Raw genomic sequence first — 24,732 nt, forward strand, 5'->3', positions numbered from 1 at the left:
TTGGAGACAATGTGGGCACATGCATGCCAGTCACTCTCATGTCTTCCAGTCACGACCATTCTAGGACAGAATCCTTCAGTCTTTGGAGGAAATATTCCTCATCAAGATTCCCAAGGATCCCAGGATATTGCTCCTAGGACTGGTACCTAGCACCATGTTTCAAACTGAGGGTATTTACCTCTTCAAAATTCTGATTGCACTTGCATGCAAAAAGGCACTTACAAGGAACTGGCCGAAATGTGATCTCCCCAGTTAAGAGCAGTGGCGGGTCATCGTGGAGGAAATACACTGCATGGAAAAATTGACTTACTCCCTCAGGACTAAAGCTGGGTCCTATACAAGATTATGGACCAAATGGTTTGTGTACAAGAAGAAGTTCGGCTTTCAGTTGTTGTAAAGCTAATTCAATAGGCATAGGTCACATGCAGTAACCCCCCTCCCCCTCAATTGTATGTTATCTTTTCTTTTTCCCATGTACATTTTTCCTTTCTTTCTTGTACTGTAATTGCAAAAAGCAAAAATAAAGAGCTAAAAAAAAATAAACATTCACAAAACTTTTTTATATATTTAAAGGCATGAGAAGTGACAGTATATATTAGAAAGACCAAAAGTAAGCGCTGTTTCATTGTGAGATGGCTGTGGTGTTATTACTGCAAGATGGAGTTAGCTTAAAGAGTCACAGGTCACGCCACCTATGAAGGATCCGGAGGGAGAAGATGGATTAGGAACCCACTGGGATAGCATGTTCTCCAGCACCGCGAATTACGTACCCGCTGCTAATTGGGACATTCTAACGACTTCTAACGCCTGGTGACAGTTGCTCGAAATAGCAGCTCGACACAGCTGTTCTGCTTCTTTAGCTTGGGACAGTGGCAGGTTTCTGTTTGATTCGAGGTTTGTGCGTGAACCAAAGCCTGCATCTGTACGGGAATGCTTACGTGCGAGACGTATACTTACACGCTGCACTATAACTTGTGTGGTGCTTGTAATTACAGCTATTGTCAGCATATAATTCTAGCTGAAATAACTGCAGCTCCAAATCTATACTTTTCTCAGTTGTGTTTTTGTCATTCACAGTTTAATGGCATATACCTTAGAATCCTACCCATTATGTAGCAGAATCAAATGTGATAGACCCTTAGGAGGCAGAATCAGGTGATAGGACAGATGGTTTTTGTGGTCCTTTGCAGTACTGCACCAATGCTGTAAACCAGACACACATTGTGTAGATTTTCATCAAAACCTGTGACCAATTCCCTAAGAAAGATAGAAATGTCAAAAGATAGACATAGAAGCTGGTCAACTTTGGTATTCTGAAATAATGATTTTAAGAGGTGGTTTTCTGAAATGATAATTAAATAAAAAAGGCATGTTCCTGGAAAGAATGTAGAGGGTTTTCAGATGGTGACCTTCATAGTACACCAACAGGTTTCAAGCTGCAGAGCAGCTGTGTGTACAGTGATTAATCTATAAAAGAGTAGCCCCTCCCATGCAGATATTTCTCATGTACGAGTTGGGTTTACCTGAGACAAATTTAAATCACATAAAGCCAGAGACGTCCCCAAAACTACTAGCAAGTAATAGCAAAATAGCACAAACACTGTCAGCTAAAAAAAGTCAACTGAAATATCCGGCAGAAGTCTTGAAATGAAATATTCATTATCTTAACATTAAATGTGAACAAAGAAATGGTAATTGTGTGGTTGTAATTCCATAACATTAATTAATAAAAGTTTGTTATAGATTAACGTAAATCTTCCCTTAATTAAGCTGTAAGTAAGGTATTGGAGATGAAGATATTTAAATTTTTCAGAGCTGTATCTAGCCATCCATCCATTTTCCAAACCACTTATCCTACTGGGTCGCGGGGGGTCTGGAGCCTATCCCGGAAGCATTGGGCATGAGGCAGGGAACAACCCAGGATGGGGGGCCACACTCACACATGCACACCTACGGGCAATTTAGCAACTCCAATTAACCTCAGCATGTTTTTGGACTGTGGGGGGAAACTGGAGTACCCGGAGGAAACCCCACGACGACATGGGGAGAACATGCAAATCCGCACACATGTGACCCAGGCGGAGACTCGAACCCGTGTCCCAGAGGTGTGAGGCTACAGTGCTAACCACTGCACCACCATGCCACCCCCAGAGCTGTATCTATTTTCAGTAAATTTCAATGAGTTACGTAAGACTTTCAATTGCATTTAGCCAGGATTACCACGCACATTGTTTACAAATTTTACTTACTATTTACTTGAAGATGTTGTTTTCACAATTACGAACCGCAAACATATTTTTTTAACAGAATGACTAGTACTTTACCGTAGTATTAACTTGGACAGTATCACAGTAATATGGTATGCTGCTTTCGGTATTTTCTTTCGGTGAAACTGGATTATGGCCATGCCCATGACTTGCTAGTTTTTGTATGTTTAGCTAAGATCATAAACCAGTCGTTAATTTGAAATTTCCTGTTGCTCAGCCCAAAGGCCAGTTTTTAAGTGTAAATATACAAGTCAAATGTGTAGTAACTGTGGTATAAGTGGACTAATGCTAGCTGTCCATTATACATTTTTAAATGGATGACTGTGGAAGTAAAGAATTAAGGTTTATATATATTTAGCTTCCTCCATGAATTGCGACTTTATTGTGATGGTGGGATATGTTTGCCTCTGTGATCCTAGGAGCTGTGTTGCTGGGGGAATTTGCCCCTGATTGGGTCTCCCAAGGCAAATTAATCCTAGGTGAGCGGCCAGACTAAGTAAAATGAATAATGTAATGGATGATGTCATCCGGCACGGATTGGGGAAACTGGGTCCTTACCCTGGAACCAGGCCTGGAGCAGGAGCTCAAAGGTGAGCTCCTGCCTTATTTTAAAAACTCCTGTTACCCTGAAGGGGTAACATGGATCTGCCCTTTTGTGGGCTCATCACCTGCAGGGAGAGCTGTGGGGGTTGGGTGCAATGTATGGTGGCAGTTGAAGGCAGTGGCCTCAGTGGACTGATCGTCAGCTACTAAATCTGGCTCTTGGCTCACTGAATATAACCTTTCTGGTGTGAAAGGAGCTTTAGCTGGTGCAAGAGGTAGAGCGAAACTAGATATTGTTAGGCTCACCTCAACGCATGGCTTGAGCTCTTTTCCAGTCTGTAGTTGCCCTCAGTGAGAGATGTTGGGCAGGTGTGGGTCTACTTATAGTACCCCGGGTTCAGTGCCAGTGTGTTGGAGTTTACCCTGGTGAATGAAAGGGTCGCTTCCCTTTGACTTTGACTTGGGGGGGCGAGCTCTGATTATTGTCTGTGTGTATGCACTGAATACCAGTTTAGAGTATCCAGGTTTCTTGGAGATCTTTGAAGGGGTGCTGGAAGGCGCCCCTTCTGGGGACTCCACTGTTCTATTGGAGAATTAGGTCAGAATTCTGTGCTAACCACAGTTTGTCCATAATGTTCAGACATAAGGGCGTTCACTTGGCACCAGAGCACCCTAGTCCACATTTCAACGATCGATTTTGTAATCAGATCTGCATCTGCATGTTTTGGATACTCGAGAGAAGAGAGGAGCTGAGCTGTCAACTGATCACTACGTGAAAGTGGGGGAAGATGCTGGATAACCTGGTAGATACATACACATAGTGAAGTATGCTGGGAGCATCTGGTGGAGGCCCCTGTTCTGGAGATCTTTAACGCAACCCTCCGGCAGAATCTCTCTTGCATACCGAGGGAGCCAGGGGACATGGACCCTGAATGGGCCATGTTCCAGGACTGCATTGCTGAGTAGGCAGTGTGGAGCTGGTGCTGTTTCTGGCAAAACCATCAGGTGACTCAGGAGGGGGAAGCAGCGCTTTACCCATGAGGTCTACAGCAGGGATGGAGAACTGTTGACTTAAAACAGGGGTATAGTCAAGCGGTAGAAGGTGTATTTTAAGGACCTCCTGAATCCCAACGATCTACCCTCCTTGGGGGAGGTAGAGCAGGAATACTCAGAGGGCGACTTACCTAGCTGTAGCGCTGGGGTCACTGAAGTAGTCAAAAAAGCTCTTAGGTAGTAATGCTCTGGGGATGGATGAGATTCAGCCTGAGAGATTGAAAGCTCTTGATGCTGCTGGGCTTTCTTGGCTGACATGCCTCTTCAACATTGCGGCGACATTGCCTTTAGATTATCTGGGGTGGTGGTTCCAATCTTTAAGAAAGGGGACCAGAGGATGTGTTCCAACTTCAGGGGGATCACACTCCTCATCCTCCCTGGGAAGGTTTATGCTGGGGTACTAGAGAGGAGCGTTCACCCATTCGTGGAACCTTGTATCCAGAAGGAGCAATGTGGATCCTGTCCTGGTCGCAGAATGCTGGACCAGCTCTTCACCCTCACAAGGATACTGGAGGGTTCATGGGTGTTTGCCCAAGCATGTTTTGTGGACTTGGAAAAGACATATGAACATGTTCCTCTGGGGATCCTGTGGAATGATCTTCAAAAGTATGAGGTACGGGCTCCATTGTTGTGTGTCATCAGGTCCTTATATAAACAGAGAGAGAATGTGGTTTGCATCGCCAGTTGTAAGTCAGACTCGTTCCTCTTGGGTTTTGGACTCTGCCAGGGCTGGCCTTTGTCACAGATTCTGTTCATAACTTTTATGGGTAGAATTAATAGATGTAGCAAAGAGGCAGAGAGGTTTCAGTTTGGTGGCCTCAGAATTCCATGGCCGTGCAGCTGCATCCAAGCCTTACATCACCAAGTGCAAAGCGTCGGATGCAGTGGTGTAAAGCACGCTGCCACTGGACTCTAGAGCAGTGGAGATGTGTGCTCTGGAGTGTCGAATCACACTTCTCTGTCTGGCAATCCGATGAACGAGTCTGGGTTTGGTGGTTACCAGGGGAACAGTACTTGCCTGACTGCATTGTGCCAAGTGTAAAGTTTGGTGGAGGGGGGCTTATGGTGTGGGGTTGTTTTTCAGGGGTTTGGCTTGGCCTCTTTGAAAGGAACTCTTCAGCATTTGAAGCCATTTTGGATAATTTGGATAATTGTGGAAACAGTTTGGGGATGGCCCCTTCTTGTGTATTTAGGTTGCCTCCTGGACGCCTCCATGGGGATGTGTTTTGGGCATGTCCAATGGGCAGGAGGCCTCAGGGCAGACCCAGGACATGCTGGAGAGATCATGTCTCTCAACTGGCATGAGAACACCTAGGTATTCGTCTGGTGGAACTGCAGGAGGTGGCTGGTGAGAGGGAGGTCTGGACATCCTTGCTTAGACTTTTGCTTGTGACTCAACCCCAGATAAGCGACAGATAAAAGATGGATTGATCGATTCAGCCATTGTTTCATTCATGAACCTCTTGGTTTTTAACTGTAATGGATCCATGTTATGGATAAAACCCGACTTTCATAGTGTTTATTGATTATTAAAACCAGACTTGCATGTCATTTGGTTTTGGCAGCTTACATAGGACTGCAGGGCTGCCAGTAGAGATTTTAGGGCCCATGACGGCATATCATATTTGGCCCCCAACCCAGACCAATCCAATTATATTCCAAATTTTTTATGGCTCCTGTCACTCAGGGGCCCTAGGAAATGTCCTAACTTTCACTTCCTTTATGGCACCCCTGCAAGACTGCAAGGTATGACTGGAATATAAATTCATTTCATCAGTAAATTATTTTGGCAATTAATCACTGACCACAGGTCCTGGTCCTTAGCCTGAAGCACTGGCGTTGTCCAAGTGATTTATAGCGGTTGCTTTGATTTTATAGTTTGAGGTAAGTAACATTAGTTAGAATTAAAGAATATAACCGTGCTTTGATTCACTACTGTGATTCTCCTAGTTGGCACTACAGCTGAATACGGGGAAATTACTGAACACCTTCCGACCAATTGGATTCATGTATTCAGCAGTGCCATGGTACAAATAATTTTTCAAAGAGTTGAGAATATTTTATTTATGAAAGACTTTGACCTCTTATGAAGGAAACAGAAAGTATGTCAACTGGCTTCATTCGAGGAATTGTGACAGGTGGCTCCGGCCATGCGGCCGCATTGCGTCCATGTCCGACTTGGCTGTCTGTGCCATAGGTGGCAGAAGCTTTGACCGGATTGTCCTTCCAGGCTGGAGGACCGGCAGGGGTGGAGCCTAAACCTGCTGTTCAAAGAGCTCGTTCAGCTATGTTCCAAATCCCACAAGCGGCCATTAGAAGCCAGAAGGGAATGAACCCCACCGTGCCGAGGAACAAATGATGCTTGTATTTAGTGCCTATAGAGTTACACAGAACACCCTAGTATAGACAAGGCCACCGCTTAGTGGGTGTGAACTCACCAGCAACTCAATGGCCTTGTGTATACTTGAGAGAGATATGGAAAATCCAAACAGTATTGATACATTTCATTATCTATTGATGGGATATTTGCTGTCCAGGACACCTCTTCATTGAGTACTGGAGGGAAACCAGGATTCCCAAAGGAATCCCCACAACCACACTGGGAGAAGCTGCAAATTCCACACACATGGAGCCATAGGTGAAGCGCTGGTCCCCGAGGTGTGAGGCAGTAGTGATAACCGCTGCACCACTGTGTCACCCCTAAAGCAAATATCAGTGACATCAAACCTAATGAACATTTATTTATTTATTAGCTGATATACAGTACTGTGCAAGGTCTTCGGCAGGCAAAGAAAATAATGTTTAGATTATCCTCGTGTTGGTGTAAAACTATGATATTATGCCTGTCAAAGTGTGTCAGCTTAGCCATTTCAGAACCTCTGTTAAAATCATCCTAGTATTTGCAGTGCAGCCATGTATTTTTTGACTTGGCCACTAGCAGACCTCATACAGCTAGTCAATCTGTCACTGACTTTTTAAACCAATATATTTAATTGTTTAATTGAGCTGTTGGTGAAATGTAACAAAATCATGGAACGGCTGAGGTGCCCCTGAGGAGAAGTTTGGGAACTGAAGTTCATGTAGCCATCCAACCAGATATCAGTAACTTTTTAGAAAACGGAAGAAATGATTACTAGTTTCTCTTTCTTTCTCTCTCTCTCTTGCTCTCTCTCTCTTTCTTTCTTTCTTTCTTTCTTTCTTTCTTTCTTTCTTTCTTCTGTATTATTCTGTCTTAATGATAAGTAATGTATCGCAACCCACCCATGCATAGCATCTTGGGGCAATTCTGTTGTGAAAGGTGCTACAGTATATAAAAATACATTGGATTGAATAGAATGCACGGTGAGAAAGTTAAGTGTCGTCCACTGACATTTTCATAGTTGGCAGGCAGACGCTGAGTTTTGGGGAGGTGCTGTTGAACAGACACGTTCCATTGAGTCCGTCTTGGCCTTCATCCTGTTGACCACAGTATGGTATGGTAGGACTTCCTGGACTCCGTGAATAGTCCTGGAAGTCTTCTTAGTTGGCACAGCTGTATTTCAGGAGCAACATAAATCCGTTTATCTCTTGATGGCACCTTTGATACTTCTGCTCTATTTCCTTCGCCATATTATACACATTTCAGGCTACCTGGCACTCCACTGGGCCTCGTTCCTGCTTCCTGTCCGAGCCAAGGCGAGCTGGGTGGCTCTTCCTCCCAATTGCTTGGATCAATCTTAAGAACGACCATAGACGGGATGGAGGGGCATTCCGGCTTTCAGCTATCTGCCAGCTAGCATGTGTTCATTTCTCCGTCGTGTTGTGGTTGCCTTTGGAGACTGAACGAGGCAGTTCAAAAGAAAAACAGGACTTAGTATTTTCCTTAGTATTTTCCTTAGTATTTTCCTTCTTTATTTACCCATAACCTTTTTCCTATTTCATTCTTTCTGGGCGTGAAGTGCATTTCAAACTTAGAATCATGTCCTCATATGGTTCCCCCAAGGTTCTTTACATTTCTTTGAAAAAGTTTATTCTAAGTTATTATTTATGTCTGGGCAAAATTTCAGTCAGAGCAATATTAGTATAAACTGAGGTTGTGTTAGAAATGATAAAAGTACAGTATAAAGTATGCTGATTTATATATTTTTACCTCATGGCAGCTTTCGCAATTTGTCATTTTTAATACAGACTTCAAAAATAAGAAATATTGCTAATTACAACCCTGAAATAACTGTACAAAGTTTAGACTTATCATGCTTATTATTTTAAAGGACACTTACATGTATCATTTGCACTTACTACTGATGATTTCATGATTTTAAGTGATAATAATAATGGTATGTATATTAAGTATGCCACTTCAAATATTTACCATAGGAATTTCTAATAATGAACCTGGATTTCATGGACTTGTTCTTGCACATTTTGTGTGACGTCTATGCATGTGTATGTAGATTGAGCATCAGTGTATGTGCAGCAGCTCTTAAGTCGTAAGTGCACATAAAGTAATAAACTTCTATGATGAAAATGCCCATTCAGAAACATAATAACCTTTATCACTTACTGTGGTAAGGTGTGACATTATTTGCCATTTATTACATTGTGCTTCCGAATTTGACGTTTGTGCACATTTACGTATTTGTATTACGGATGTTTATGCATACAAACATACATTTGTACGTTTCTGTGCATGCGGCCCTTAGTAAGAGAATCACAGAGTATGTTCAGGTGTTTTTGGCCTGCTGTCATGTGTGATGCAGCCTTGTGACGTGGGTAGGGAGAGCTGAGGGTAGGGGGTGGGGGTCCAGGGTCAGGCAGGACGAAGCAGGGAAGCAGAACAGGACAGCCTTGGGGGGCGGGGGGGGGGGGGGGGTCACATAGTCCCCACACACAGTGCCCACACATAGCCAGATCCATATCTACCTTAATAGGAAAGTCAGCAGAAAGGCAGAATGAATGCGCAATGCCACGGCCAGCTTTTTCCGGCTATGACCTTTCAGTAAAAGTGTGTTTCTGTATTTCAGTGCATGCTTATGCGGGGCTGCGTCATCTAAATGAGATGTATGATGTTAGTCACACCTGAATACGAGACATAATTTTGCTCGCTCCCATAAGAATGGGACATAAAAACAGTGATTTGGGAGGATTGTGGCCATTTCTGCTTTCTACTAAGGTGAAATTTAGTTTGATTGGCAGTATTTGCATTGTCCAAAAACGCTGAATCGTATTAGAGAACAGCGAATGCTATTATATTATGAGATATTACATAATATTCAATATTGCATTTTGGTTTACATTCCTTATCTATGTCTTTTTATTTAGACTTGTTTTTATCCAAAAAGGTGTACATTTGAGAAGGCAAGATCTGCCAGGCCAATTGGGGGTTAAGGGCTTTGGTTTTTACAGAAATTTACTAATTTTACAATTTTATACTATAAAGTTATACTTTCCTGAAAAGCAAATCTGCGCAATTTCCAAGAATTGCATCAACACTTCCATAATTGAAACCTCATCGCAAATTAAATTATCACAAACAGATCAACCTATTCTCGCTGTTTCCGAACATTTGTGTGTGTATTACGCTTAAACACACACCTGCACTCTACCACTTGCCCCTGTTCACTCAGTGGCTCCATCAAGCCATATGAAATGCTCGCTACAGAGTGCCATTCACCATTTGGTTACACTCACAGTCCCGCATGCACCCGGGCAGCAATGTCATGTGATTAACAGGAATTAACCCCAGCCGTCTACCCGATCTGAAGGAACAGCTGCCAGCTGGCCATTCTCTGGGCCTCAGGTGGCTAATTTGGCAGATCAAACCTGGGCCTTCATCTTCCTCTGATTGGTTTGTCCTTGTCTTTCACACATTTTCACCATTTTCTACAGGCAATTTACACCTACGTTTGTAGTCAGAGATGTAAAGCAAAATTTCACATCAAGAATGAATCAGAATGAATAGTCCTTTTGTTACAGCGCGCTTATGGTGCATATAATGCATCTTCATGGTTAATCTGAAAGGTGCTTTACTTAAGTATTCCCATCTAGTACATTTTCCACCTGCTTATCCTGAGCGGGTCATGGGTGCTTAAGTATTTATGTACGTTATATAGCTAGCTTAAGGGTGCAGTCGCAAGGGTTCACTATGTAGATATACACATATACACACCACTTCCAAAGAAGTGTAACTGCCTCATTAACCAATCATTATTCTTTAACTTTTGTACAATTCTCACATTTGTGTAACTATAGGGATTTGAACCAGTAACCATCTTATTGTTATATTGTTACTTTTGTGTTGGCAAGTCTATGGCAATTAGCCTAATTGAATAGCCTGTTATTGCTATAATCACTTGAGTTTTTTTCCTGTCATAATGGATGAGTTATTGTTGTGCTCTTGTCCCCCTTTTGGGGAATCAACACTTGTTATAATTCAGGAGGGGAAATCGATTCTGGTGCTTTGACTGGGTGACACCAGCCTCAGTCTATATTTGATTTGATGGAACTAGGGTCATATAAGCCTTTGGTGTTTTATTAGGCCTTGAATAGGAATTATTAGGATTGGGAAAAATTCCTCTGATGCCCAATATCTCATTGCCTCCTGTAGCACACAGAAACATTTGGCTTTTTATCCCAGTGAAGCTCTAAATTTCATTCCATGATGATCTTCTCTCTGACTGTATGCTGCAAAATGCCAGATAACTGAATGCAAATTCATGAGGTGCACATCACAGCTGAACTGACCTGTCTTATATTTCTCCCAGTCACCATATTGTTTCTGACATCCTTTTCTGAAACAGATCTAAAGGACTGTAACTGATCAAGAAGTCTCCAGTGAGTTTTCTTAATGTAAAGGTTTGTTTTGCTAGTTTTAAAGTCATTTTTGGTTTAAGAAAAATGTATGAAAGAGGAATGAGGACATGAATGACTGAACGCAAAAATGACATAAAACACAAAAATGATCACATGGGGATGTGTGAGGATATCGCCTGAATATTTATGGTTTTTACATGCTTTGACATATGGATTCTCTTTTTAGTGCCACTGATATATTAATTAAAGGACTTAAAATATCCCAGATAACTAGCAATACACCAACGTTTGTGTTCTGTCCATGTTTAGCTACGGCAAAGGATGCAAAATGAAGAAATCGGGGCTCACTTCTGCGATCTGTTAGTAGGAGACTGAGCAGCCTTTATGTATGTGGCTGATCAGGACGAATGAAAGCTATGCTGTCAATAAATGTATGACTGAAATCAGTTAGCTATAACATGGGTGTTAGTGTGGAGGGTGCGGAGGTGAGAGAAATTACTGTGCAGGCAAATACCTTGTCAGAGGTAAAGGTTATTAAGGGAAAAATATACAGAAGGGTCAGTCAGAAGGCAGCAGTCCCTCGGGGTGGCCGTCCTCTGATATGCACATGTGCATAGCCAGCTCGCCCTTTTCCTCTCTCTTTCACCTTCTTTCTAGTGTGGGCTTTAAGCCAGGAAAGGGAACACTGCCTGCCCTCTGAGCTGGGGCAGTTATCACCTGCCTGCCACATCCTCTTGGCACTCCTTGTGGCTAACAATCAAGGTTATTGTCAGCATGTGTGGTGATGATCGCCCCCTGCTGGTGTGTGGTGTATTGCTGGCAAGCAGTATATATATATATATATATATATATATATATATATATATATATATATATATATATATATATATATATATATATATATATATATATATATATATATATGTGTGTATGTATTACAGAAGACTAAAATTTAGGGTAATGTTCTTGTACAGACATTTCAAAGATGGTGTTCTAGATGCAGATCAGAAAAAGCCATGGAACAGGAGAATGAGAGGCGAAACATTAGCGTCGAGTTCCTTTGCTGCATCAGGCTCTCTTTTAGTTAGCCATGCATTCCACCGTGTACCATAAAGAACTGGAGGAGAAAGGGTTAGGGTTAGGATTAGGATTAGGGTTAGGGTAGGGTGTTCACTAAGCAGAAACTGAATCAAAAATCAATAAACGAAGTTTCAAGTTTTATTGTTATTTGTATAACAATGAAATTCTTGTGGCATAGTTTTATGGCTAGGGGGGTGGGGCAGAGGGAAGGGGAATTGGATGAGAGTCCAAATAAAAATTCATTTGAAATTTTCAGGGGGATCTGTAGAAGTTTTTACATATCTTGGAACTCCATGCAGCTGACGCATTTTTTGCATAGGTGAGTGAACAAAAAATTTGTTACTAGTTAATATAAGACAAGTTACAAGTAATGCTGGAGCTACTGAATCCAGTTGCCAGGAATGCACTCTCTGTTAACATGAATTGATTTCCATTAAATGAATGATGGAAACCTGTTCATTTAGGTGCGACGGATGCAGTGATACTATTGACATGCTAATCAGACATCCATGTGAACTAGACATATTACAAACGATAAAATCAATTAATTAGTACCATTTCGGAGAGAACAGTGTGCACCTACATACATACGTTAGTGTAAACATATGGATTTTGTTCGTGAAAAAAGTTAGGCTGGTAAATTGGTTTGTAAAAAACTTCTTTTTGCAAAGGTATTTGTTCTTAATAAAGGAGGCATCCCATTGTAATGCAACATGATCTGCTGTTATTTAGGCTTTATCATTTTGTGGTAGCTTTTCTTAGCCGTCAGATCTTTTCTTATCCATCTTAATATTTTCTTATCTATCTAATCCAAGTTCTACACCGGATGAATATGACCCATTAAGTAATCCAAAGTTTCATGGTTTCATGGTTCCTTTTACCAAGAAAAACAATTGACACATTATCTCTAGAGTTTGGTATTATGCTCATTTTATTGATTAAGGACTCCTACAGCTAACATGCTACTGTAGTCACTTTACACCATGCCAGACTTTCATCACACTTCTGCTCACTATTTGTATTGTCTCTTTTTCAGCTAATTTATTTTAATTAATTTATATAGCCATATTTATTATTTTATTCTTACTCATCCTTATATATTGTTTTTAAACATATTTTTATTGCATATTTCCTTTAAGCACAATCCAGGAAACAGGTGGAAAAGTATTTCACAAGTAAATCTCGAAATCTGAACACTTCACATAAACATTTGTCACAGATCTGTTAAAATAATTTGCAACTAAGATAAATAATCTTTCCAGCTACCCATCTACCAACCTCTGATGCTGAGCAGCGTCCCGAGAAGAAAAATAACCTACCTGTGGAATCTGTAGCCTACAGCCTTAATTAAAGAGATCAGTCTCTACAGGGATGGTCGAAATTAAAGGTTATTAAAGTCAGGTTAAGGCTCAGTTTATGTTATTGTACTGTGAATTATTATTTCGTAATTTTTACGGCCATAATATTAAGTAGGTTTCTGTGTTATTGATGCATAATTTTAATAATAAATTATTATCTGTATTCTATTATAAGTACATCATAATGTTCATGCCAGGCCTTTATTACTCAGAAAGACTTTTCTAATTAATCAATAACAGTCATGTCAGGGCATTAAAAGGTTAGATGATGAACATCTTCAATTCAATTTATCTGATATTGCTGACAGTTTACATTACCAGGGAACATTAACTTAAACTGATGAAGGACTTCAAAGGATACAGTCTGATACTGTTAGCAGCCTGCTGATAGAAAACACATTAGTTATGCAGCACTGATGCAGTAATTTCCTACTCAGTGATACACGCAGAACCGTCTTTGATAATTAAATCTTCTGTAATCAGAATGTAATTAATCCAATTTCTTGTCTCTTTTAGCATCTCTGTCAGTGCAAGCTTGTCTCAAAGGATGCCTGCTAAAGAAGACAATGCTTCAAAAGCTCAGTATTTGTTCATTCAGCAGATTGATTTATTGTTAGATGCGATGGAGTAGCTAGAATGCATAACAGAGTGCATTCAGTGCTTCTGCCCAGAACCACATGAGAAAGCATTTAGCCTGAAACCTCTTTTCTACACCCTTCATCTTCTTCCTTCGCTGTAATTTTCTTTTTTCCACTTTTACTTGTGAGGGTCCCTGTAGCAGTATGTGAAGCAGGTCAGATTCGACTTCCTGCACGCAAACCACACACTCTAGTTTTTTCTGGGAGACGTTCCCAAGCCAGCTGGGAGATATAATCACTGCAGCATGTCAGAGACCTTACCCGGAGCCCCTCTCCCTCTGGACATGTCAGGGACCAGGTGGCATCCTTACAGCATGACCCACCCTCTTCATCTGGCTCCACCACCAGTTCTATCTATATTCTTTAACTGTCACTGGTCATAATGGTGAACATATATATTAAGCTTGGCTGACCGGGGAACAGAACCCTTATTTAGGAGAAAGATGGTCCTTTACAAGGAGAAATAGGCACAATGTGGGTAACCATACATATTGCAGGGAACTAGGGATGGATGGAATCAATCAACGCGCTAAAGATGAAACCACCTGACTCAGAGATGGACAATCCAGTAGGTGACTCCTAATTGAGTTAAACTTAAAAAGACTTCTGACTTGATTGGCACCATGTTCCCAATTGACATCAGACTTGACTCAAACTCCTGGATAAAGACTCATGGACATTCAGAGTCTTTCATAATTTAATGTGGAGCTGAACCTTTCTGCAGAAGAAAGTCATTTATATTTTTTTTACAACCAGCTCCGATCTTTTAACCAGTTCCTCTAGCATTTAGTGATGCTGTGATTGCAGAAATGAACAGAAAATCATGTGAGCTCCGCAATATTTGCCAGCGTTTACAATTTTTCAAATTAATCACAGCTTTCCGCTCGTCCGTGTATGTTGTCTGCTGGTCTGTGCCTTGGAGATCACATGTCATATGCACAACAGACACTAGAAAAGAAACTATACTGCATTTTTCTCTCAGTGCATTTGACTGCCCCAGTGATCGGAGTAACTCGGCCATACTTCCATAGACCTCAGCAGAGTCGGAAATTTCAGGTCCAGAGAGTAAAAAGTCCAGACCAAGGTTTTGTTTGAACCGACTAGTTGAGTACTCTGTGACTGTGACTCTTTATGCTCAACTGGTTGGTTGAAAGTACATCATGGTCTGGATTTTTACTTTCTGGACCTGAAATTTCCATCTCTGGATCTTAGCTAGCCTTTACTTAATAATGCAAAGGCTCGGGGGAAAATACAGTGACTGGGTGAGAACAGAATAGAGAGAAAATAAGACCAGACATGTTGTCATGCCCACAACATTCCGCGCAAACCTTACCATAAACAACGTGATACATCACAAATTTATAAAAAATGTCCTCAAAAAAAGCACGTAGAATTTCGCAAGTTGAATTGCACATTTTGAGAAAAGCAGTATTGTATTTGTAGTCTAAAGGGAACATGCAGTTGTTTATATTTAATGTTTCCATACTGCTGTTAAAACATTTCTGAAGAAGGTACACACAGGCCTGTATACAGGAAGTCACGTAAAGAAACTAGCATTTCGACATGATGTTATTGCTGATGCTGAGCTTTGAATACATTTTAGATAATGTGATTTTCAGTTGTTTGCTCACACCACCCACTCAGTACCTTCGCTGTGTTTTATGTTATAATTTGTTATTGGCTTCAAGCCATAATCTGTACATAAGGTATTGATAAACCTTTGTTCCTCAGTGAGGCAATGTTTGCATTGAAGCAAAACATCAATTTAAGGGAATACTCTAGTGTTTTTTAAACATATATGGCTCTATTTTAATGATCAGAAGTGCACAGTCTGAAGTGCATGGCACAAGTTCACTTATGGTGTGACCAACCCACTTTTGCTAGTTAAAAAAATTGTCACAGCGTCTGGCGCATGGTCCAAAAAGGTTGTACTAAGTCTCAGAATTAGTCACGGGTGAGGTTGAGGCGTAACATTCTATAAACAAATATCTCATTTCCTTTTCCCTTTAACAAGCAGGTGTGCTTGCACCTTGGCAGACTAGTAGACTAGCCAGGTAGTAGACTAGAATGCTTGGTAACACTTTATATGAATGCCTATAAGAATCTATGAACACATTTATAACACATTATAGTGCATTCATAAAGCATAATAAACATGTCTATAAATATTTAGAAAAAGGCATAACTCATTATAACCATGTTTATTATGCATTATGAATGCTTTATGAGGCTCTCAACTCTAATGCACTATGAATACTTTTATAATGCAGTACAAAGCATCGTTAATTCTTATAACGACCATTATAATGCATTATGAAGGTATCTATAGTGCATTATATTGCTTTAAGTAAAGATTAACCAAATGTTTCTATGTAGAGGAAACGGATCTGCCTGTGAGCAAAGTGAAAGCACGTGAGCAGACCATCTGCAGTCACAGAAGGATAGAGGTTTGTGTTCCTACAGAACCTAAGACTATAGAGAGTAGCGCGGGGCAGCTTTACACCAAATGACCAAGATGACAGTAGTGCGCCACAACTTTAGCTAAAACTCATGATTTTATTCAGACATTGGAAATTTGTCTGCATCAGTGAAATCGCTTGAAGTGATGTTACTGGGTTCACATGACCAAGTGTCTCCTACAGCTGCCCTTGCCTTCCTTTGTTGCCACCTAGTGCTGCTGTGACAATTATACTGTGATTTGTCTCAAAAAAACGATCAGGTGTAGATCTACATCCATATAATTTTTTTTGTGAGGTGGTAATGATTTCATCAAATACTTTTTGAATTCTTACATTCAATAGGCAAAATGTAATCATTCTTCCATTTATTTGCAATCAATTTTGGTGCAAAAAAAGATATCATTTCCTAAAATATATTGTCATGGATTGTAGGGCACGGACCGGGGAAGCAGGCAAAAGAGATAAAGACGGGGGTAAAATAAAGGGATTTAATGGGCAAACGAAGGGGCCTGAGCAACAAACAGCAGAACAATACAATGACAGAACTAGGGAAACATACTCTTATGTGGACTTAAATACACAGAACTAATGAAGACAATTCGAAACAGATGGTAAAGACAGGGAATCCTCACGGGGTTAATGAGGGGGGCGTGGTACACAGGAGGATCGGACAAGTGGCTCATGATAGAACCAGACAAGAACTGACATACCACAGGGAACGCAGACAAACACAAGGGCAACAAAAAATGACATACAGAGGAAACACCAACGGGAGGAACGAAGGGACCAGGCGTGAACACGGGTGAAAGAGAGTGACGAGGAGCAAACACGGGGAGCACAAAAGGAGGAGTCAAGGAGTAAAATGGCGGGGGCAAAGAGGGAGCTGGAGAGAACCCTGGCTGGCGAAAAGCGGAAGCCGCAGGTGCGACGGGCGATCGTGAGGAGGAGGGACCCTCGGCGACTGCAAGGCTGTAGCCGGAGGGGATGCCGAAGGGATTGAGGAGGAAGGCAGAGGGACAGACAGAGTGGGCAAGGAGAAAGATGGAGGGGACTCTAGAGGGGGTGAGGAGGGAGGTGAAGCCGCGGCAGGTGAACATAGGTGACCGACGAGTCGTAGCGGGGGGACCCGCAGGTGACCGCCGAGTAGAAGCCAAGGGAACCGCAGGCGATCGCTAAGCAGGAGCCGGAGGACCCGCAGGCAACGGCTGAGCCAGGGGATACGAGGGCGAGCCAGGGGGCTGGGCGGGTGGGACCCGACCTCTGCGTACGTGTCCCCTCACTTTTCGGGACACAGAGAGGCAGGGACCCAGCCGGGACCTGCCATGCGGGGCTGGTGAAGGAGGAGATGTCACTGGGGTAGTTAGGGTGATCCCCGAGGGGTCCTATTCAAGCTCCTCCTCCATCTCCACTAAGGGAGGAGGAGCGATGGTCCGACAGTCAGGGTCCTCCTTGGGGACAGGGGCCATGGGAACAGGGTCAGGAACTTGGTGAACTGGAGTTGGACGGTCTGGAACCACGGGGGGCAGAGCAGGAGGGTCTGGAGCCACGAGGGGCAGAGCAGGAACCACAGGGGACGGAGCATTCACCGCCTGGTCGGGAACCACAGGGGGCGCAATGGGAAGCGACGGCACAGGAACCCAGGGGCCACTGCGAGCACTGCCGGCACAGGAACCACGGGGCGTGCTGCGGGAATCGCCGGCACAGGAACCGGTTTGATGTTGTATGATTTGATATAATAAATATCAAACAAGCTTATTTATTTGGAAAATAAAAAAACTGTATTGAAAAAGATAATTAGGAAGGTCCGCCATGTATGCTGTAAGCTAGTAGGCATGGATGCGTTTATTGCCCATCTGTATTGACTGTGAATATCCACAGAGGCCTTTCCAATGTATAAATGTTCCCTTGACCTTGAACCCAACCTGTTGAGTCCATAGCTTATGACATGTATCTCCACAGGATTACACCATCACCATGTACTTCCAGCAGTCATGGCGGGACAAGCGTCTATCCTACACGGGGATCCCTCTCAACCTCACCCTGGATAACCGTGTGGCTGATCAGCTGTGGGTGCCGGATACGTACTTCATCAATGACAAGAAGTCCTTTGTGCATGGCGTGACAGTAAAGAACCGCATGATTCGGCTGCACCCCGATGGCACCGTGCTCTATGGCCTCCGGTGAGTCCTACTGTTTTCTTGTTGAGTGACATCCATTCATTCTATCCTCCCCCATCCGGTAGATGTAGTACTATTGGTATATGACTGTCAAACATTTGCTTCCATTGATGGCTAATAGCACATTACAAAACATAGAGCTGTCAAAGAGTCAACTTGGCATAAGTGTGGCTTGGCTAAGCTCCCAATAAAAACCCAGGGACAAGTGTAAGCAGTATTGGAGCAAGTGCTATACAATTTCCATAGTTCTGGATTGCAGTACCTGAAGAGGGATTGATGAATAAATATCCTATAACTTGAGCATCCTCCTTTCCATACACCTAACACGGCTGGAACTACTGTATACATGCAACAATTTTATATATATGTTGCATTTTTTAGTGGATGCTTTATCCATAAAAACATCCCATATTTAAATGCCCAATGGTGAAATTAATCTGCAACAAAGAGTACTAACCCACACACCACCCCCGCATCGTTAGCGTGGATGCTCCTGCAAGAGCGATCTTTCTTTCAGACAAATAAAAATACTATCCTGTAAAAAATGCCATGGGAACGATTATTATTAAAGATGAAAAGTTATGTAGTTTTCTTGAGTTATATATGTATTTTAGGGTCAGTGTAGTTGGGTGGCAGTATAGTCTTTTACCTGCGGGGTTTTAAAATCCCGAGTGCGCAGGGCTGGAAGGTCTGCAGAGATCTCCTTTGGCAGGGAAACACATGTAGTTAGATGTATTAGTGTCTCTCAATTGCCCATTGTGTAATTTTGTGTGAGCCCAGCACTGTTGGGTAATTCAGGTCTAGAGAATAAAAGTCCAGACCGGGATTTTGTTTCAACCAACCAGTTCAGTACTCTGACTCTTCATGCTCAACTGGTTGGTTGAAACAAAATCTTGGTCTGGACTTTATTCTCTAGACCTGAATTACCCAACTCTGGTGCCCAATGATGGACGTGGCATCCAGTCCAGGGCATTCCTGCTGCTTTGCTCAGTGCATCCTGGGAATCATGTTCTGGAGAAGTGATTATGGAAGATGGATGGGTGGAACACTTGTAGCAGAATAGAGTTTCTCTCTTTTTTCCATATGTTAATTTTTCGCATTGTCAGCCTTTTCTTTACAGGCAGATCCAAACAGGTCTGGACCTGCAAGTGAGATTATGTTCCCATGAGCTTTGATTAAACATACGTCTGAGGTCTGCTGACCTATTTCATCATCAGAGCCTTGACTTGTACCCTGCTGTCTTCTCTTCAGATATTGGGCCCCCGAGGCTATTGACTAATTTAAATAAGCTCTCAGAATTGAGATGTATTAGCCACTTATGCTTAAGATCGTTTAAATATTTATCTCATGAGCCGCTATGTGTTCTGCAGTTTGCGTTGTTAGCTCATCTATTTCTACATTGAGGCTGGAGGTTTGTCTCTTAACAAGGCAGAAGGAACATGGAAAATGGAGTAACCTTGTGGCATATTGAAAGGCACAAGCTATAGCAGGTGTCATACAAAATTAAGTGGAACGAAGTCAAAAATAACATATTTTGGGAGAAAATATTTGTAAAAATTTAATTTTGTATCCTAGTATTTAGCTACTTACAGAAAGAATCGATTTCTAAGCAAGAAAATCTATAGTCATTCAATATAATATAGCAGTATGATAGAAATCTGAGACCACACATGCACTTGTAATGTGAATTTAGCATACTTTCTCATGTGCGAGTAATTTAAACAGCAAGACAAGTTGCCTGTATTGAGATAAATGTACATGTAGTGAAAGATGTCATCCCTTTCAAAAGGTTTGTGCATTTGAGAGCTAAAAATGTCAATTTATTCTATGTATCGGTGTATCGCTCCATTCTGGCAGCATTACAAATGTGTGTTTGGGGGATGCTAATGATGTGTTTCAGAATGGGAGGGGCATTAAGTGGGTCGTTCATGAGGACTCCTATAGAGAATCGTGCCTGCCTTGAGTGCCAGGGTTCCGTTTTTTAATTATCCTTTGAACGATGTGATTCTCATCCACGGAAAAGTCATATAACAGTCTGCAGCTGTCATAATTGTGTGTTTTAGTCAGTACTATTCAGTGAAGATATATCTCACACCCCCCAACTGATCTGAAGATCCCAGGTTTGTGATCCATCATGGCTCTGTGTGCTACCCCAACAATGACAGGTAGTGTTTCAAATGTTTTATATGTCTTTTACTCTTTTCGAATTAATCTGTTTTCCAGACATTTTGCTGTCATACACATTCTGAAAAATAATTTGATATATATTTTTTTAAACTGAGTCCAGGTAAGATTCTTATCTGATTCCTGTAAAATCTGTGCTAGCTATTGCTAATAGTAACTCCTCTGATATCCACGATTGCCGGACTGTAAAATTTAATTAAAGCTATAGCGAATCATTTGCTTCAGAGTATCAATGACAGAGATAAGGCTTGGGGTCCTGTGGGCGGGAACCCCTTGCAGCTAGGTGGAATGAGCGCAAACAGCCTTGTTATAGGAAAGGAATATTCTAGCTGCTACGTGCCGAGTCCACTTGTTTGTGTAAGAGAAAAATACCACGAAAGGAAACTACTGTTAAGACAAAGGCTGCTATTTTTGGTCTCTTTGATATAAATACTCTGACTTCTGGTTACTCAGCTGATTTGACACTTCACACTAAGTTCAATGCTCACAAATCACATATCCCAGCATTCCAAAATGTTAATTTTATTTATTTTTTATGTTAATGCCCATGCTTTTGCAAACCTGAATAATCCCAGGGCTGGTATGCTGGCGCAGTGGTTAGCGCCATCGCCTCACCCCTCCACACCCGGCATTCAATCCTCTGCCACGGCTTGATGTGTGTGGACTTTGCATGTTCTCTCAGGGTGCTTCCTCTGGCTACTCCTGAGAGATGCTGTGCCTATAGTCTCCAGCCCCTCTGCCACCAAACAGGACAAGCAGTTACAGAACATGGACGAATGTACAACACCAGTTCATAATTAAACAAGGCACTCTTTATAGGCAGCACCTTCAAAAGAACAACATTCATGTTCAGTACCTGCTTATCCTATTGGGCGTTACAAGGGTACAGAGCCTATGGGGACAAGGAACAGAACAGCCCAGGATGAGATGCCAACCGCTCACACCTATCAGCAATGCAGTAATTCCAATTCACCTCAGCACCCAAGGGAGAACATGCAAGCTTCACACACACGCAGTCATGGCGGGGACTTGAGTACAGGGTTCAAAGGTGTGAAGTAAAAGTGTTAAACCACTGCACCACCATGCCGTCCCTAAACTGAATACCAGTGATGTCAAACCTAATGAACATATATTTATCTATTTATTATCTGATACTTTCAGGTATAAGCACATATGCACTCATGATTATAAGAGAGTTCTTAACTCTCTGAGTCCAAGACATTTTACCAGCAATTTTACCTGGGGTGCATGGGTTGCAATCGCACCCCATACAGGATTAAAATGTTAACATATTAAGTTCAATAAAATTATATTAATATTTTTTTTCTGTGTGTGTGCAGAGTAGGTTTATATTACATTGTGGGGACAAAATGGACCCCACAATGTAATAAAATCCTGTTATTTTGACATTTGACAGTAAAAACTCCCAAAGTCTTTTGTTTGCTTACTTATGGTTATGGTTAGGGCTGGGTAGGGGTTAAGGTTGTCATGTTGACGAGAGTTTCCCCCATAGAAATGAATGGAGAGTCCCCACAAACATATAATTGCAAATCTGTGTGAGTGTGTGTTTGCAAATGAATTTTTCTGAATGAATGACAGTAGTTTTGCTCTCTCACCTTGCTTCCCCTGGGAGAAAAGCCTAGAGTCATCTGTAGTCTAAGAAAATTTCCAGTTATATGCATGTTGCTACATTGGATTGCATTTAAATTTCTACAAGTTTGTATGGTGCATAATACACAGATATAAAGGGGACGAAGCTAACAAAGTGAATTACATCAATCAGAATGTACAGTATGTTTTGCAAAGTCAAGTTCTCAAATTGCCGCTTCAGTTGTTTTGAGAGAATGAACCTTCTGAGAAATGTGTCAAATCAATAGAAGAAGCCTGTGAACGCTGGGATAAGAGGAGTCGGCCTGCTTTCACAAGCTGTACATCTTCATGCTTCTATTGATTTGAAGGTTTTCTGAGGTTCTTCATGGAGACTGAAAATCTGAAGAATCCGCAGACCACACCGTCAATCAGGGATGTTTTTGCTTTATCTCTGCTAGGCAGCCCCGGAGGACTCACGCTACTAAATGAGCATTAGCACGCCATGTAATCAGCAATCACAGCATGTCATTAAGAGCAACAAGCGAGGGTGGCTGAGTACTGAATCGCAGCCAGGGTGACCATTTATAACACGATACTGTACTGCTATATGGCCAGGCTTGCTTTCAAAACACAGCTCTGCTTCCTGCCAACACTACTTGGCACATACTAGCTAAAATCAAATATGGAGAATCAAGAAACTGCTAGCACACTGATTTGATTATGTGCTGAATAAAATGTATAATGCAATGAGTCCAATTTGTTTGCACATTTCATATTTGTATTTAACACTGATTTTCGTCAAGACTCACGTAACCTTTAAAATGTAAGTTTTAAATCTAAGGCTAATAATCTGCTCAGATTATTTTTGGTTGATGCATGCTAGAAGGGGCATGTTTGCATCCCTACTTGGTGAGGGCACCATTAAAATTAATGGCCGTGACAAGATTCAATGGCATTGTCAATAGGCGAAGGCTATGGTGTATTTCCATGCAATGATGATTTCTGTTCATTCTGTTTTATTTATTTATTTTATTTTTGGAACTGGCACAGAACTTAGCTAGCTGTTCCGTGTATTACGGCAGACCTTGTCTGGGGTTTGGTAGAAAGTTCCGGAAAATGTGACTTGGCAACCCCCCGGTCATTCCTGTTACTGGATTACAGGATGCTGTGAAGATCTGGCATGGTGACCTCATTCACAGCTCCCACCAAATATTCTCAGTTATCTACACAAAAAACTGAGCTCAGAACAGTTGAAAGCATGATGTCATTAGATGATTTTCATTACCTCGGACAGACTGGATGAATTTGTTTCTGTTGGAAAAAGTAATCAGATATAAAGGATATGCCAATGTGAGTAACAATCTGCGTGTTTGCCCTTTGGGATGAAAACTGCACAGAGCTGGTATGCTGCTTTCGCTTTATATGTAAATGCATGCTTACGATACATAACATGCATCGAGACTATTTCACTGGTTCATCTGCCCAGGTGAGCCTATGGCAAGAACCCCATGTCCTTTGTCATTATAATGAATAACAAACGTCATTCTAAATATATAAGAACGAAGAATGCATGTGACTCCTCACCAAAATAATTGCATCATCTTCCTGCCTTTCTGTTTTATCGTGTCCTCTGGGTTTTACAAATGTTTTCAGTGTAAGCTCACCTATTGTTTTTCTTCTTTTTGTTAGCTTTCCAAGAAACTTTTAAGTGTTATTTTTTGTCCTCTCATCCTCTCATAAGGCTTGCAGTTTTTTTTTTTACAAAAAAAGGGTATTTTCCTCATGAGTAAGATAAAGTGGACGAATTTGTTCAATCGATCCTTTTCCTATATCCACATACGGTATGTAGTAGAGGGTAACAGCCCTATTCCGCAAATGAGAGAGTGCCAGTCAGATATTTTTGTACTGTATATGTGAAAACAGACATGATTATTATATAGCGCTAGAGAAACCCCATTTCAGATTTTACTGAGGGACACCCCACCCATTCCCCAGGTCGCCAGATTTTACCAATTGTCCGTTTTCGATTAGCAATGATCACGCAAGATTGACCAATTTACCCCGATTCGCTAAGTTTACTGGTCGAGCACTTCCCCTTGAAAAGTCTCTGCACAGCCCTGCAACAATGTATATAAAGGTATCTCTTCTGGTCCTAGAGTTATTTTTTTAGGACCAACCTGTCCATCCATCCATCCTCTGTAACTGCTGATCCTATTCATGGTCGCAGGTCAACAACCTCTTTTCAAAGAAAATGCTTTTCCTATCTAGCATATTTTCATTCTTTGTTTTATTCCGCATGCATGTTTAAGAATAATGCAGTGCTGTATGCTGTTACCTGAATACAGCTACCCTCAGTGTATATTATGGTATGTTTACTGAAGCAGTACTTTTTAAGTTCTGTATCTTACACTAGGGTAGAGATGTGGGGCTCTTTTGAGAATCTGTTAACATTTTTATAATAAAACTGGGAACTTAAATATTATACTAATTGCAACTCAGTATTAGGGTATGTTTGCATATACAGGAATACTAATCTCATTTGCCTGATAAGCGGTGCCCTCTTTTGCCCTTAGAACAGCTTTAGTCCATCT

At 41.6% G+C, this 24,732-nt stretch overlaps 1 protein-coding gene across 1 annotated transcript in view; it reads left to right on the forward strand.

Annotated features, from left to right (window-relative positions):
* The window catches only part of LOC125723170 (gamma-aminobutyric acid receptor subunit beta-1-like), an 86,424-nt gene that overhangs the window by 15,170 nt on the left and 46,522 nt on the right, over positions 1–24,732 (forward strand). The window contains exon 4 of the mRNA XM_048999572.1: positions 18,150–18,370. Coding sequence (XP_048855529.1) covers positions 18,150–18,370 — 221 coding nt within the window. The remainder of the gene's footprint in view (positions 1–18,149; positions 18,371–24,732) is intronic.

Source organism: Brienomyrus brachyistius, unplaced genomic scaffold, assembly GCF_023856365.1.
Source record: "Brienomyrus brachyistius isolate T26 unplaced genomic scaffold, BBRACH_0.4 scaffold46, whole genome shotgun sequence".
Lineage (NCBI taxonomy): Eukaryota > Metazoa > Chordata > Actinopteri > Osteoglossiformes > Mormyridae > Brienomyrus > Brienomyrus brachyistius.